The sequence below is a fragment of the Gobius niger genome, assembly GCF_951799975.1.
Source record: "Gobius niger genome assembly, chromosome: 19".
Lineage (NCBI taxonomy): Eukaryota > Metazoa > Chordata > Actinopteri > Gobiiformes > Gobiidae > Gobius > Gobius niger.
Window position 1 is genome coordinate 6,807,817 of NC_136870.1, and position 16,102 is coordinate 6,823,918.

Sequence of the window (16,102 nt, forward strand, 5' to 3'; positions counted from 1 at the left end):
GGGGGGAGGTGTGAGCTTGTCTTGAGAAAAGCTAGCTCGCTGTTTCTAGGGATACAATGTGAGAATGCAACTATTCCGGTCCGGCAATATGGAGTATTGGAGTGTAAATAGATTTTAAATAGATTTTCGATGAATCGTTACATCCTTATTAAGTAACCTGCAGATGGAGTCATGAGCAATGGATAGTTATATATCGGTTTCTACATGCTATTTTGACTAAGTGTGGCACCAAATGTGCCATGCAATTCCATGATTGCTTTTGCTCAAGTACAGTTTTTATTACTCCCTCTTAAAGCTTCCACCAACTTTTGCGGCATTCATTTGGTTTAGCTAACTCCAGGCTGCGAGGGTCCCTGTGGGAGTAGCACTGATGGGTTACGGCCAACTGTTCTTAGTGTTCAGCAAACACCCACGGCTTCAGCGTTACCAATCCGGCAGATTGTGTGTGTTTGATGCTAATCTTTATTCCCGAGCCCGACATACAACTTTTCCTCCTTCACCCACACGCCGTGTACGCATTATTGTGTAGCTCAACAGTTGTGCGATATAGCTTACTTTCGAGGGGTTATCAAAACAAAGCGGAAGATGTGATACAATCTTAAACAATGTACATTGTTCTTCTTTCACGTAAATCAAAAGGTGCAAGTGACATCGTAAAGTTAGTCAAGTCAAGCAGTTGTGTGCAAATTGCACACAACTAGTATAGACCTGTGTTTTTATTTATGTGATCTCATATTACCCTAATGCATGTTGCCAGACTTTTTTGACTTGAAATGCTTTGTTTGCAACTATTCAGCACTTTGTAAACACTAGGCCGGTCACGATAATCATTATATCAACTTTGTTCAAAAAATAACTAAAAACTGGTTGTGAAAGACGTGCAAGTGCAGAAAACACTGGAATTATTGTTTTTCTTGTTTTAAGTAAACGCTTACTGAAGAAAGGACAGAAACCACTGCTCTCAGCAATTATTTAGTAAATTGAATTCATGGCTTTTCAAGACACATTAAGATGCTGTAAAGTAATACGTGATTTATGATGCAATTAAACTTTTTTAAGAATAAAAATAATAGTGGTTTTAGTTATTATTCCAAACAGGTTTATTAGGTCTTCTCATAGTGATGATAATGCGTTCTTATAGCCAGACCTGTGTGTTTATAAGTCTTAATATCGATGATAAATGTGCAGATCAGCTGCTTCTGCGATGAGGAAGGCGCACAGGTCAGGGCACCATTAGTTATCATTAATTCATTAATCGAGCCCCCTGGTGATTTATGCACAGTTGCCTTAGGGCAGACTGTCTGACGCATGGCTGCCCTCAGGGAGGAAAGCGTTTTTCCTCAGGACACAAGAACATTATGCGAGCCATGGATCACTCTAATTACCAGCTACTTTTGTCCCAAAAATACAACAAATATGTATTCTTTCATATTTTCATATCTTTCATATAGCAGATAATGTGTGCTCTTGTCGGGGTTGTGCGAGGACAAGCATACAGCAGGTGATATTCATATCTCCCTTGGGGCTTGGAGCCTGTTGCAATTATCTTGCACACTCTTGCATAATAGCTCCCTCAGTCACTCCTCATTATTTTTACTTGATTAAATGGATTATGCAACAAGACCGGCATCACCGTCGCCGTTGTTTTTAACAGCCATGCCATTTGTACAACTCCATTAGCTTTTCAAATGCATATTTAACAACATCATTAGCGGCAGGGGAAGGGAACGTGTTATTTTCCGTACAGTAGGTGACTTTTTAATAGGTTGCGTTCATGGCATTTCCTGAAATGTATGTTATGCTTTTAGATAAGACCTAGAAAACTCTAAGGGCGACACGCTGGAAAAGCCAAACCTAATCAATGTTATCAATGTCAAAACCATACCTTTATTTGAGTAATTTCTTCTTCTACTGCCAACACGCTCCGATCTGTATTTCACTGACTCATAGCTTATGATTTTTATCACCTACAATCACTTATTGGACCCGTGTTGAGCTCAAAGTGTGTTCATCACAGCGCCCTCGATTTATTTAGGCTTCAGCAAAATGTGAAATCTCCTATTCACTGTTCGATCACGTGCACTTCGCATTGCAGCCAGCAGGGGCCGCTCCTGGCCATGTCGCAATCCCGACTAGCGCGCCATACGTACCTAGGTTATGCCTTTTGCTCTTGGCGTGTTCGTGCATGTGTTTTTTGGCGAAGCAGGCGAAGAAGACGCAGTGCAGGCAGGAGTGGAGTCTGTTGAGGTGGGCGCCGCACATGTGGCAGATGCACGACTTGGCCTGAAACACAAAGACACCAGTCAGTAAACAAAAGGAGTCAAACTGTGGTGCTCAGTTTTACATGGCGATGGCAAACGGCTATTACAGGGGGAGTCAAGTGATCTTTTCCTGCTTCTTTGCATGCTGTGGCTTTTTAAGGCAACTCTGGAGCTCTCTAAAGTAAAAGTAAATCACAAATGATTTACATGCCTTTATTTTACACAATAAAATGAGATTGTGAGTTTAGCCAATCAGGGATCAGCTCCTGTAGTCTCCTGTTCACATGAGGCCGCCTACTGAGACGTGAAACTGCCTCCTCCAGAGTCTTCAGTGAGGCCGGGTGTCAGGCAATGCACTGTGTGTTTGTGTAAAACATGCGAGCGTCCTAATGAGGGACCGCTGGTGCAGATGTCAGGGTTTCTGTCAGGGTGTCTCGTGTAAAGCGCTTTGTGACTGTGTCTGTGAAGAGGCATTATATAAATAAACTTCTTCTTCTTCTAATACAAACATACAGCTGTTTTGTTATTGTAATAACTGCGCATTAGCAAAAGGAATAGTAGTAAAAGAAATAGATAAATAAATACTTTCTGGGCGTGCTGCATGTGTGTTATTATTTAAAAACTCCACTTTTATTACTGGGACTGACTAGATACAGTATATACATGATACTACTAAAGAGTTATTTTATAGGGCTGGGACAAAATATCGGATCGGACTCGGATCACAATACTTTGTGCTGCAATACCAAACAACGATACTTTATCAAGTATCGCAATACTTGCACTTTTCAATCTGAACACTTCAGTAAATGTTAAATGGCATTTGGTTTATAAACGTTGGACACATGACTTTTTACACATTTTTAGGTAAACAACATATCACTTGTTATAATTACTTACTGTATCACAATATGTATCGGATCGGCCCATGGGTATCGTGGTATGTATCGGATCGTGACAAAAGAGGATCGTCCCAGCCCTATTATTTTAGTGATTTTAAGTCTAAATGAAGTAGTCCATATGTTCTAATAGGGCTAAGAGGAAACGATCCACCTTTGTCACGATCCGATACATATCACGATACTCGGGGTCGATACAATAAATAATTATTATAAGTAATATGTTTACCTTCAAATCTGTACAGTCATGTGTCCAAAGTTTATAAACCAAATGCCGTTTGACATTTACTGAAGTGTTGAGATTGAAAAGTGCATTAAGACATAAAGTGCGATAACTGTTACTGGAAAACAAAGGAGCGTGTGATAAAAAATGCCTCCAAACACAAGTATTGAAAGTATTGCGATACTTGATAAAGTATCGATACTTGGTTTTACAGCACAAAGTATTGCGATCCAAGTCCGATCCGATATTATGTCCCAGCTCCGCGATACAATACGTTATGTACGCAATGCTTAACAGAATGTGTCGCCATTCAGTCATAACACTTGATTAACACTAAAATATCAAAAACATTCTTCATGAAAATGTACAATTGAGTCTATAGCTACTACTTTTAATTGAGTATATAGATATAATTTTTGTATCCTTTACTGTCTGGGATGGGCATTGTTTTTTAACCCAACTCTACTGCGCTAATTGTGCACTTATTAGGCACAGAAAACAATCATTTTCATCCAAAGCTCAATCCAAGCGTCAAGCAGCTGGGCCAAGAGCCGAGGGATGTGTTGGAAAAACCCCGGCAAACACCAACCAGTGCGGCTGAATCTGGGACAGAGCACTTTTGATCATGAAGCCTCCTTGGAGCAGTTTGACGAAGGCATTGTTGCTTTGGAGATTTTGATTCGATTCCGATCATCTGAGCAGGCTCGATTTGATTTGATATCATCACACCCCGGACCCCTACAGCTGAGAATCTTTCAGCCGCCTGGTGTGCAATCTGCTGCAAATTCACCAGAAGACAATTTCACAAAAAACTGACTCCACGTTGATTTGGTTTGATGCATGTTACATCAAAACACAGCATAAGAAACCCCACTGCCCTGTGAGAAGCCAGTGGCGACCGTGTAACATATACGTAATCTAAATGGAAACCTAGATTGCAACATACGATTCTGAATTATTAATGCTGCTGGTGGGTACAGTATAAAATCTGTTTGATAAACATGATGTGCAAAGGGGGGGAGGCAGGGCTGTGGATGATGGAGAGAGCTCGTAACAGTTCAAAAGCGCGCAGATAAGAAGGCGCACATGTCAATGAGCGCTAATGAATATGAACAGGAGACGGGAGGCTTGAAATGCTCGAGATAAGAAGGGAGTGGAGGAGAGAAACATTTGCTATGGGTTTGATTTCAATGCAAAAAGCTCTTGGTGATCATGGTTTGGCTTGTTAAAAGATGCATTATGCAACTTTTTAGATGGGGAAAAAAAGTTGGTATTTGTGTGTATTTTATCTTGTAGTGGCACAGCGGCTGTTTGTGATGGAAAGTAAAGCCATGTTGGGTGGTTTCTAGGACGTTCCAGGATCAATTGTTCGGAAGGTTTTCACTCTCACTCGAAAACCCACAAAACAATTGATCCTGGAGCGTCCAAGAGACCACTGTGATGGAAAGGAAAGGCACCATGTTGACCACTCATACAACCACTGGGTCACTACAAAGTCAAATACCCACAATTATCAACTTTTTAATTCAGATAAAAAGGTACATACTGCACCTTTAAAGGGACTAGATGCAAGTTAGCCATTGTATACTCACTACTGCCACCTCAGGTCATACGCGTAACTGCAGCTTCTATATTAAGCTCGTGCATGACGGCGCTTCGGTCCCGAATTAACACCTTTTTGAGTGACAGTGCAGGATTTTAGAGGCAGTTGTGGTGAATCTGTCTGGGCTCATTCATTCGGACACTTTTGGAACATGTAGGGGGAGGAAAATACTTAGTTTTAACATTTATAAACTCTGTATAGTCCCTTTAAATAAGCAGAAGAATCTAAAATCAGGATTACAGTAATTTTAACAGACTCCGGTAGTTATACCCCTTCAGGAGCTAAACGCAACACATTTTTGGTTCCAGGCCACCAGTTGAGAACCTGTGTTTTAGGAGGGGTCACTGTTTACGTCCTCCTGGTATCAGATCAATATCAGTATTGTATTGTATCGAAATGGGGAAAAAATGGGAAAAGACCGATTTTTATTAAATTGCTGTGCGTCCCAAAACATAAATATGTCAGCTGGGTGGGACAGGAAATGGTCAGTATTCTCTTTCTTGTAGGAGAGTTAGGATTCCTCCTAAAAGCGGCCATGACAGCCAGCCCATTATGGATGTGAAAAATTAACTCGTGCGCGTTTGTTTATGGGCCGTCCTCAGCCCTGAGGCTGTGTGTTCAGTCCGAGCATAAATCCCAGCCTCCCAATTGCATTTAGTGTTTGGCCTTCTGAAAATACTGGATTTCCATTTAGACTCAACTGTCCCCGTGGAGTTGTGAATTCATTTCGGTGCCTTATCAACACTGCTTTATCACTGGGTCAATAATAAACACTGCTGCTGCTATCAATTTTAAAACAGGAAATGAGCAGGTGGCTTTTCAATAGCCCAATGATGTAAAAGCCTTTCATGATGTGCACGAGGCACTTGGCCATCACGACCGCCAACATATTATTTACTTCGATTTTTATGCTTGTGATGTCAACATTAATCAATGTGTTGTCTAGTAGTGAGGAATATTGTATCTCATTGTCTATTCAGAATGCAAACAACAGGAACGCCCTGATAATTATGTATGTTTAATTTCAATATAGAGCTTTTGTTTGTTCATTGTCAATTACCAATGACGAAATTTGTTGTTTATTTTAAATGTCAATTACGGCCATTTGTCACTGCGACTCAGCGGTGCATCCGAATAATTGTTGAAAAAAATCAGTCTATGCACAATTCCTGATTTAAAGCCACACTGCAGGAACATTGCAGGTCACACCAGCACTTGAACTATTGTACAAGCATTAATATGTTAGCGGTACTGAACATGCTCCTAATGATCAGCTGACACTGACACGGACAATGCTATTTTTAAAGTGGGTTATTATAAGCTTTCCGAGCAGCGTATTAATGTATTTTAACCTCATGTTTGGCCAGTCAATGGAATGCAGCAACATCTCCATGAAGACGAGCTGGTGATGTCCTACACTTACACCAGAGATGGGCTACTATGCTTTTACGGGTATCTGGCAATAATCTCAAGGTCATCTTTATCACTACCTTACACTTTGAGATGTTTTAGGGCAGGGGTAGGCAACGTCAGGCCCGGGGGCCAAATTCGCCCCTCCAGCATAAAACCTTTGGCCCCCAAGAGAATTTTGAAGAAACATTTATTCATAAGTCAGAGACCAAATATGTGAAAAGGATTCTAAAATGTGGAAAACACTGTCAATATTTTCACATTTTCCTGCAAAACACCCCACTAGGTCATATATTATGTGCAAAACTTATATTTGTAGAAAAAAGGTGCTTTACTTTGGGCTACAATAGTGAGTTTCGACCCTTTGTGTTTTGGCGTTGAAGAAAATCGGCCCTCCATGACACAAACTTGCCTACCCCTGTTTTAGGGTCAATATTGCATTTTCTAACTAGCAAACTAAATATTAAGTAGTTTTACTTCCTGGTTTTCGGCCAATCTAAACTCCCTTTGTGAGTGAAGGATTAAACTTAGCAAAAGATCAAGGGGTAAAGAAAGCATTCAGTGGGTACGTAGGACCTCAGACAGAGCTTATTGTCAGCTGCCACAGGGTTGCTAGGACTGGCCCCTTTACGAAGATTCTAAGAAAACACAAATATGCGCAAGTTGGTCAAAACACAGCTCCAGTATGTCCGGGAGGGGAAAAAATCGAATCGTCTCGTATATTGGTTGAACTTTGACGCAGCTATTGGTAAATCTACTCTTTTGTTTTAAATGATCAAGATTCAAAATGCATGAATAAGACTAAATAGAGAACATATCTTCATTTTTTATGTTTGGGGCCAATGATCAGTGGGTAGTCAAAGCTCTTCAGAGCAGAGTGCCAAAGTCCGTCGGGCATCACACCCATCCCTTAACGCCCACTCCAGTCGCACCGTATGACAATTTGCAAACATCCAAAGCAGTTTGAAAACCTTCCAGATCACCGTGATGTGTCTAGTTGTCAAAATCTGCATCTTTATAAAGTCTACACATTTACAACTATAACACTAATTTGAAAACGTGACATGCCAGCTGAGAGATGCTACCCGAAACACAAAAAAAGAACGACTCCTTGCTATTCCTGTCACACTCCTCCTTCCATGCATAAGTGCTTAGGCAGCACATGAATTATGAAAGGCCATCAATATGCAGCATCTTATCCCGCGCTCATTCTTCCGACTGTCAGTGCTGTAAGTGCGTAGGGATTCTCTTTGGTCCACAAGGGCTTGTATCCTTGTAGGAATCTCTTGTCGGCTCTCGTGTTGGGACATCTCCAATCGCCGAGTCCACTCGTGATGAATCCGAGCAGCCTGCGGGCACTTCAAGCAAAATCCAATCCGACCGGCAGAGGCTTTTCATCGTCAGCTGCGCTAAAGATTTGACATGACCAGCATCCTTTCGGTCATCTTGTTTTGCCAAATCAGGCAGATTAGTCGGCTCAGAAGCCAAGGACATGCTTATTAAAAATGTGCTCTGTTGTTGTTTGTGCAAGCAAATATGAAACTGGATAGGAATATGAAGAGGGTGCCGGCAGCATAGACATCCGCCATAACAGCCTCTCCACCTCAGACCTCAACCAAAAAACGCCAACATCAATACCTGCACAGAGCATAGTACATCCATTGCTCTTCACTTCCATTTATATATTCACCCTCACACTTTTCAGGTCTGTGAGGTTTTTCTGCTGCCGTGTAAAGTGACAGCCATCTGCCGACAGGATGTTATGAGAGAGGAGCAGGACGAGGTAATGGTCCGGAAAACCCCCGGTTAGGAGCGTAAGTGGGGACATTATCGCTTTGAGAACAGCAGCTGACATCATGCGCCTCCGCCACTCGGCTCCCAGTCTTCACTGTGAACTTGACAAGCGGCACTCCAAACCGAACAAAGCTACAGAGAGATCAGAACAGGCAGCACAGCAGAAAGACTGGAGCTGGAGAAGTAAAAAAAAAAAGGAACTAGGTGCTTAGGCTTTGTTTTGACGGGCTGACTTTTCATCGGTCGATAAGTCAATTGATTGGTTTTTGGAGTCAGCTTCGACGTCAAGAATAGGGCGAAAATTATAAAGGCAAAGAGGAAAAAAACAATAAGTTGACGTTGCGGTGTTGAGACAAACATGTGGAGGTAAGAATGACAAGACGGTGCTCAATAATGACCCGAAGAGGGGCAAAAAAAGTGTAAATGAAACGTCCACTAGAGTAAAGAACCTGCCCCCACTAGACTTTACGCACTGGTGAGTTAGTTTCTTTCGTTTTCTGGCACATACTATTTTTGCATATTATCATCTGCACTACCTTTTTTAGTATGAGCTGGGATTACGTTAGTTGATTTTTTTCAATAATCCAAAGTATTCAAAGTGTGTGCGCATTGGCAGAGGTTTGGACTTACAGGAGCTACGGGAGGTGCACTTTGCTTTAAACGACTTTTAGCAACACTAAGCCCTTATCAATGTCCCCTGTCGTTAGTCCTGTGACAGTGTTTCTGAATCCACTCGTTTGTATTCCACTGTGAGGCTCTGATCAGGCCGGTCGTCATCCTCCAGAGCCTCAGGTAAACTTTAGCTGGTCCACACGCTCGCACTGAACTGATTGCTGCTGTTGTTGTGCTGTGCCTGTCATCAGTGCGATCTAATGAATGATGCACGGTTTGCTTTGATGTACGAAGCGCCAAGCAAAGATCTGGTTTCATGCTCTGTTTTACAGTTTGAAAAGATACAGTTGATAGAATACAACGGCTACATCTGCAAAAACTCCTTGCTATTTAGTGTAGTCCTAAATAAGTCTTATTTTGAATACTTGACATGTTTTTAGTACCGAACCAAGCCACCTGATTGTGATTTTAGAGTACAGCTAAATTGTAATGTTCAAGATGGATTTTGTTTTTTTGGCCAGCTGTAGATTGGCGTGCAAACAAATGAACGCTCAAGGAAAGTTCAACTGTGATCAGGCTTCATGCTTTTTTGTTCGGGCGACAACAGCTGAAGTGTGAAAGAGTTTGCGATGAACGTGAAAGGTGTAATTGTCATGGTCGGGGATAGATAAGATAAAGCTAAAGTAAAGCTCATCAAAACACTTTTTCTTTGTGTTTTTGTTGGTCGTCGTTTTTGGAACCCCACCTTAAAAGGAACAGGTCATTGTTTTTCTGAGATTCATGTTCTTACCTTAGACGAGTTGATGCGTAGCTGTCTAGTCTTTGTACGTGCGCTCAGTCACGCAACTGTTGTTAGCATCTAGCCTCTCCCAGCATAGGTTTAGCTCCAAACTGGGATGAAGTTAGAAGCTACCAATAGGGCTGAAACGACTAATCGATTAATCGACGACTAATCGATATTGAAATAGTCGACAACTATTTTAGGAATCGATTAATCATTTTTCTGGTTCACACAGACAAACATGGAGCAAAAATGACATAAAAATGTAGCATTTTTGATGAAAACCTACTTTGATGAGAGATGAGTCTGTAGTGTTGTGTACATTATAAATTTCATTAATAGAGCCTTCAAAAAACATTTCCCTTTAGTTTACTCCATCAACACATCCTCAAACAGCGCCACTTAAGCTATTATGTGATAAAAAAAAATGAAAAATAAAATTTTCCAACACCATTCACAGCCAATTGATTAATCGATTAATCGTAAAAATAATTGATAGATTAATCAATTACAAAATAATCGTTAGTTGCAGCCCTAGCTACTAAGCTGTTCCACGTTTTCCCTATTTAAAGCAGTACTAAGTAACTTATTTACCTTAATAAATCCTTTTCGTAGTCCCTGTCGGGGTAATACAAGTGTTTATGGGATGATTGGAGGGTCTTTCATCTCCCCTGGTGTCTCTGGCCAGAAAACCATGTTTGCAACTTGACTGCCCCCGGTGCGGAGAAAGCAATACACACTAATGTAATCACGAAGAAGAAGCTAGCATGCTAACAGGCAAAGCTAACTGCGGGCTAACGTCACTTTAAACAGTATTTACAGCCAAGTTTGAATGAAAAAAAATATTTCCATTGTATAATTGGATGTACAATATCCCTCTCTCACTTCGCCTTTCCCGTCAGCGTAGTATTTACTCTCCAAGACAATTAATAAATCAAAAAATCGTAACTTGCTAATACACCTGCAGTTGCGCTTATGGCCTTTAGGGGGAAGAGTTACTTAGTACTGCTTTAAATACAGTTACGTGAAAAGTTACACGATCCAAGTCTAGTTACACAAAACGGGGCACTATATTGTGAGGCGTAAAAACACCTGGAGTACTTCAACGTCCGCGCAGTAATATCGTCAATTATGTTATTACGCCTCACAATATAGTGCCCCTTTTTATCCGCTTAGAAAATGTACGTGGTTAATTTAATTTTGTATAACTAGACATGGATCGTGTAGCGTTTCACGTAACTGTATTCAACTGGTCTAAGCTAAGGTAAGAACTTATCTCAGTATGAAAAAACAGTGGCCTGTTCCTTTAACTGTACATTGCACAAGCCCTTTTTTATGCAACTGATGTGATGCTACACATGCAACCACGATGCCCCAAACATCTTTTGGCAGGCGAGCTTTAGAAGGATTTCAAATAGAGAGTGGGGTGTCAACGCTCTGAAAAAGGCCTATTTTTAACCGCACTGTACAAAGGCTCCACAACTCACTGCATTGTGTGATAGTGTAAGCCCTGTGAGAGGCTTTCTTGTATCTGAATAGCAAACCGAGCCAGAATCAATAGAGGAATATAGTGTCATGGGGAGGCAACAAGCAGCGCCGCGGATGGGGAGCTCTCCTGCCAGGCTCCTTTGCGTGGGGAGGGGGGGGGCACTGGTTGGGTGCATCCAATAAGACAATAACACACACACACATACTGGTGCTCATCCATACTTACCTCGCACTGCCTCTATGCAAGACGACAGGACACACATAGCACAGAGGCCGAGCCCACACTGCGCATCGAGAAATGACTGAATGCCAAGTAAATGTATAGAATGGAAATGAGTCACTGTTTATTTTTCTCCCTCGCTCTCTGAATGAGGCCGACTGGAGCATGATGTTCAGCCTCCCACACACGCACATTTGCGATTGCTTTTTGCCATGTGTAGAATCTGCTCTGCATTGCCTCGGACAGAAACAAGCTGCTCTCACAAATACACAAAGGGAACAGGTGAAACGTGAACAAGGAAGATATTTCAAGCTATTTCACACACTGCGTAGTAAGACGGCCGCTACAAACTGTGCTTGAAGGCCATGCATGTAAAAGCACTAGTACTCTCGCTCAGGGATAATTGCTCTTTTTGAACTTAGAACAATGTTATAACATTGTCAAGATGTAACGTTTTGCATCATTCACAGATGGTTTGAATCATCCAACACATATATTTTATATGTATTTCCTGGATTTTATAACAAAATCAATACAATCCATCAAATGTCCTTCGCATTTCAAAGTTCAAACCGTCACGCTAGGCTGCACTGATCGCCATGACTTGCTAGCATAGCATAGCGCGCTTCCTATTGTTAATTCACCCCAGCTGCCAGCAGAGGGCACTCCAAGCAGCACACAAGAGCTATCCTAATTCATCAAGTGCCTTTTCCTCCCACCCAAATCAAATGAAATGATAAAACATGTAATATTAACATCAATAAGACAAAGTTCAAAATGGTGTGTCCAAATGGCTTGGTTGTTCTACAGCCGGCTATACATGCAAAGATCATAAACAACAGACAGTATTTAAACTTAAGTAGTATCAGTTTAATATTAAACTTAAGTGTGTGTATAATATAAAAGTTAAAGTGAATGCGCATATGATTTGGATTTCAAATTTTACAGTTTGTGTGATTGGTATTATCCTTTTTGCAGCCACATCAGTTAAGTCCACAATCCCGATGAAATAACATCGCAGCAAATCTTTTCGAATCAGCATTATTCAGCAGATTTCAAAATGTACCTTATTTTTCCTCATTTAAGTCCAGATGTTTGGGGTTAACCATTTGCCTCACCTATTGGTGTCAGGGAGTAGTTTGTTCTATTTTGCATGATGAATTTTTGGAATATTTTGATACGATTAGTAAAAGGGCGATCTTTAGTAATGCACTTTGCAACCTAATTAAAATTTTAAGCTACGGGGCTAAGAACGTCAATTACAAACTTTTACAAAATGCTGTGAAAATCTATTCAACGGAACGTGGAGCATTGCTCACCCTTGCACGATATCGACAAAACCTGCGAGATTTCTTTTCTTTCAAAAACGAGACTTCAAAGAACACGAAATCAGGACCAAAACCGAGGCTAAAATGGAACTAAACAAAGGTAATCAGAACTAAAACTGAACATTTATAAATTCCATGCTTTTTTTGTTTTGTTTTAGGCCGAGTTTGCAAAAAACGTTCCGATCTCAGACAGACGGTGGGCGATATTGCGATCACATTATTCTTGCGATACGGAACAAAATGCGATAAGATAGGCGATGTTTTGCGATACATATTATGCAGCCGCTTTGCGTATATTCCAAAAAAAAGGTGAGTATTCAGATAAGTGAATCCTCTTCCTGTGCATTATGGGAGAGAACTATCAATGACTTCATCTTTACTCTAACAATGAACACTCGGCTTCACTCCTGTACTGTATACTCCTCATTTAGCCGTACTCCTAAGCCATCTGCGTTTACATCACCCTCGCACTATCTACTACTCTATCCGCACCATCCAGTGCAAATGATGGCAGCGTCAGGAGGATGTGGTGACAGTATAGGCGCAGTGCCAGTGCGAAAACACATGAGCTGTCGAGGCTTTTTTCCCCTTGGTTTAATTCATATTCGAGCATGTATGGTGGGCCTTCGGTTTTATTTTTTTGCAAACGCACAAACGTGGGTAGTAGTACAGTAGGGATGCTGGCGTTGTTTTGGAAGGGCGGGGAGATGCCCACGACCACGCAGCTTCCCCACACACCACTACTGTCCTCTTGTCACTCGTGTTACCTTGCGTTTCCTGCTCTCGGCTGACCCGCTCCACACGAAACACTGATAAATGACCCTCAGGTTCTGCTTCCAGTTGTCCACTTTGAAGCCGCTGACATGGGGGCAGCCCGCGGGACTCATGGCAGCCACAGCATCCGGCTCAGGTCCCCCCTCAAGGCGGCGAAACCAGCTCCAATCCCTCGGCACGGGACACGCCAGCTTTTTTTTTTTTTTTGGAGGGGTGGGGGGGTGGACGAGTGGGGGGGTTATCCACCGCCAGCGACAGCTAACTGGACATGTCCCTGGCTGCTGCGCCGCTGCTGCTCATACGCAATGTCCACAAATAACGCGTTGTCCCATCGCTCCCGAGTCGGAAAAGGCGAATAAAGCGAGTCCCGGATGTGCGGTCCACGCGCAGTTCAGCCCCAATCGTGGGAATTACATGATGTTAGCAGGCTGGCTAAAGTTGGTTAGCATTGGAATTTCAACAGTAGCTTACACGGTGCACCGCTAAGGCCCGCCCCCCTGTACGAATCCGACCAATGGCGAGAATAAGCAGTGGCTGAGTGACAGCGGACACATCCCCCGCGAGGCCCGCCCTTTTTGGAGAGTGTGCTCTGCCGTGATTGGCCCGCTTTTGCTTCAAACTACATCCGCCTAGAAAACGATGGGCATTGAAATGACTGACTGAATGAATTCATTATTTCATGGCACCAATTATATAATTATGTGACAGTTGCCGTTTATAACTACAGATTTCTGGGATTCGACAACACTAAACCGATTTCAAACTGTAAAATACTAGTTAAAAAACGCTTACCAAGTGTGTTTTCTCGAGTTTGGCTTTACCCAAATCCAGGGGCGGACTGGCCATATGTCCATTCTGGAAGAGCACAGAAGGGCCACTGGCTCTAGGGCCACCAGTCCCGCCTCAACTGAGCTTTACCCAAATCTAAAAGCTAAAAAGAAAAGCATCAAAATAGCGAGAAAAAAGAGGATGAAAACAAAACAAAAATGTGCTGGAAAAGCAACAAAAAAGTGACAAAAATGTGATGAAAAGGCAAGAAAAACACGGGGGGGAAAACTACAAAAACGTGATAAAAACACGACATAAAATGATAATAATGGAAAAAAAAAGAAAATGACAAAAATGACGTGACAAAAAGTTACCATCACTTTTGTAGGTCTTAGCTTTCAAATGAGGCGTTACATTGTTGCTCTCCAGTCGAGAAGCTTTTAGATTTGGGTAAAGCCCAGTTTAAAAAAAATATGAATCTAAAAGGAATTCCGTGGAGTATGGTGTGCCACAAGGTTCAATTTTGGGACCATTATTATTTATTATTTATATTAATGATTTTGCCTCTGTTTCTATGACCACCTTTCCAGTTCTTTTTGCTGATGACACCAATAAAAAAATGAATAAAAATAAAAAGTCGACTTGGGGAAAATGCACTCGTTAATGTTAAGGCGGGGGGTTAGAGGTTAAAATATGTATTTGTGGAAGTGCACAATTACACTAATTTGGGACAGGCTGGTCAGAGTCCAGGGCTGTTTTTCAGTTCCAGTCCACCCCTGCCCAAATCTAAAAGCTTCAGTACTGGAAAGCTCATAGCCTATGGGCGTGGGTGATGCCTCATTTGAAAGCTAAGACCTACAAAACTAATCTAGTTTTGTCTAATTTTTGCCACTATTCTATTACACCTTTACCGCTTATTTGACACTTTTTTGTTGCTTTTGTTACTTTTTTCTTGCACTTTTGTTGCTTTTTTGTTTAGTGTTTAGCTTTTTTTGGTCACCTTTTGGATTTTTTTTTTTTTGCTGCGTTTTCATCCTCAGTTTCCCATTCGCGCCGCTATATTGACTGTTTTTTTCAAGAAGCTTTTAGATTTGGGTAAAGCCAAACTGGGGACAATGTGCTTGGTTCAGGTGGGGGGTTAAGACGTTAACACAAGTTAATGAGCTAGTACCAGATTTAGAGTAAACAAAGTAAATTGCTGTCTGGGAAAGCCCTTCCTCAAGACCAAGCACAAGAACCAAAGACTCAGTGGGGACCCCTAACAATATAAATTCACTGTTTTCAAGGAAGATGTAATGTTTTTGCTCAGTAATTCATCATATACATAACAGTTTACAAATGCAAGTGATTATAGGCCAAATATCACTTATAATTAAACAACTACATAAAGTAAACATAACAAAAAATTCTAATAAATTTCAAAATATGTGTGGTAGACCTTTTGGAGGCCTTTCCGCAATGCCATGGAGGGCCGCCAGGGGGTCCTGGACACCACTTTTGGAACCACTGGCCTAGAAGACCAAATGAACCACATTGGATGACTGAGAATTATTTGCATGATTTTAAACAAGAAGATTTTCAACAGAGTAGCAGTTTAGAAAAAAGAAGGGCAGTACTATCAAGTTAAACCCCTCCCACTGGATTGGTACTGTGTATATTCAGCCTGCTGCCAAAAGATTGCTACTCTTTGCCGATGAAGCATTGCGTCTGCCACACGATAACTTAACACAAGTACAGATGACGGCTCATGAACATTTGTCTATTATGGAAAACTCCTGTGCTACTTTTGTCACCATACTGTCACAATATTCATGGGCCGATCCAATACTTACTTTATCGTAATACGTAATTATGTTTATCCTAAAATGTGTAAAGAGAAAACAGCCATGTGTCTAAACCAAATGCCATTTGACATTTATTAAAGTGTTAAGATTGAAAAGG

The 16,102-nt window shown here is 41.5% G+C and overlaps 1 protein-coding gene across 1 annotated transcript in view; it reads right to left on the reverse strand.

Moving 5' to 3' along the window:
• The window catches only part of usp22 (ubiquitin specific peptidase 22), a 29,589-nt gene extending 15,694 nt beyond the window's left edge, over positions 1-13,895 (reverse strand). Inside the window, exons 1-2 of the mRNA XM_079577347.1 lie at positions 13,387-13,895; positions 2,151-2,283 (exon numbers count right to left, since the gene is read on the reverse strand). Of these exons, the coding sequence (XP_079433473.1) occupies positions 2,151-2,283; positions 13,387-13,506 (253 nt within the window). The 5' untranslated portion in view covers positions 13,507-13,895. The remainder of the gene's footprint in view (positions 1-2,150; positions 2,284-13,386) is intronic.
• Positions 13,896-16,102: the final 2,207 nt, after the last annotated feature.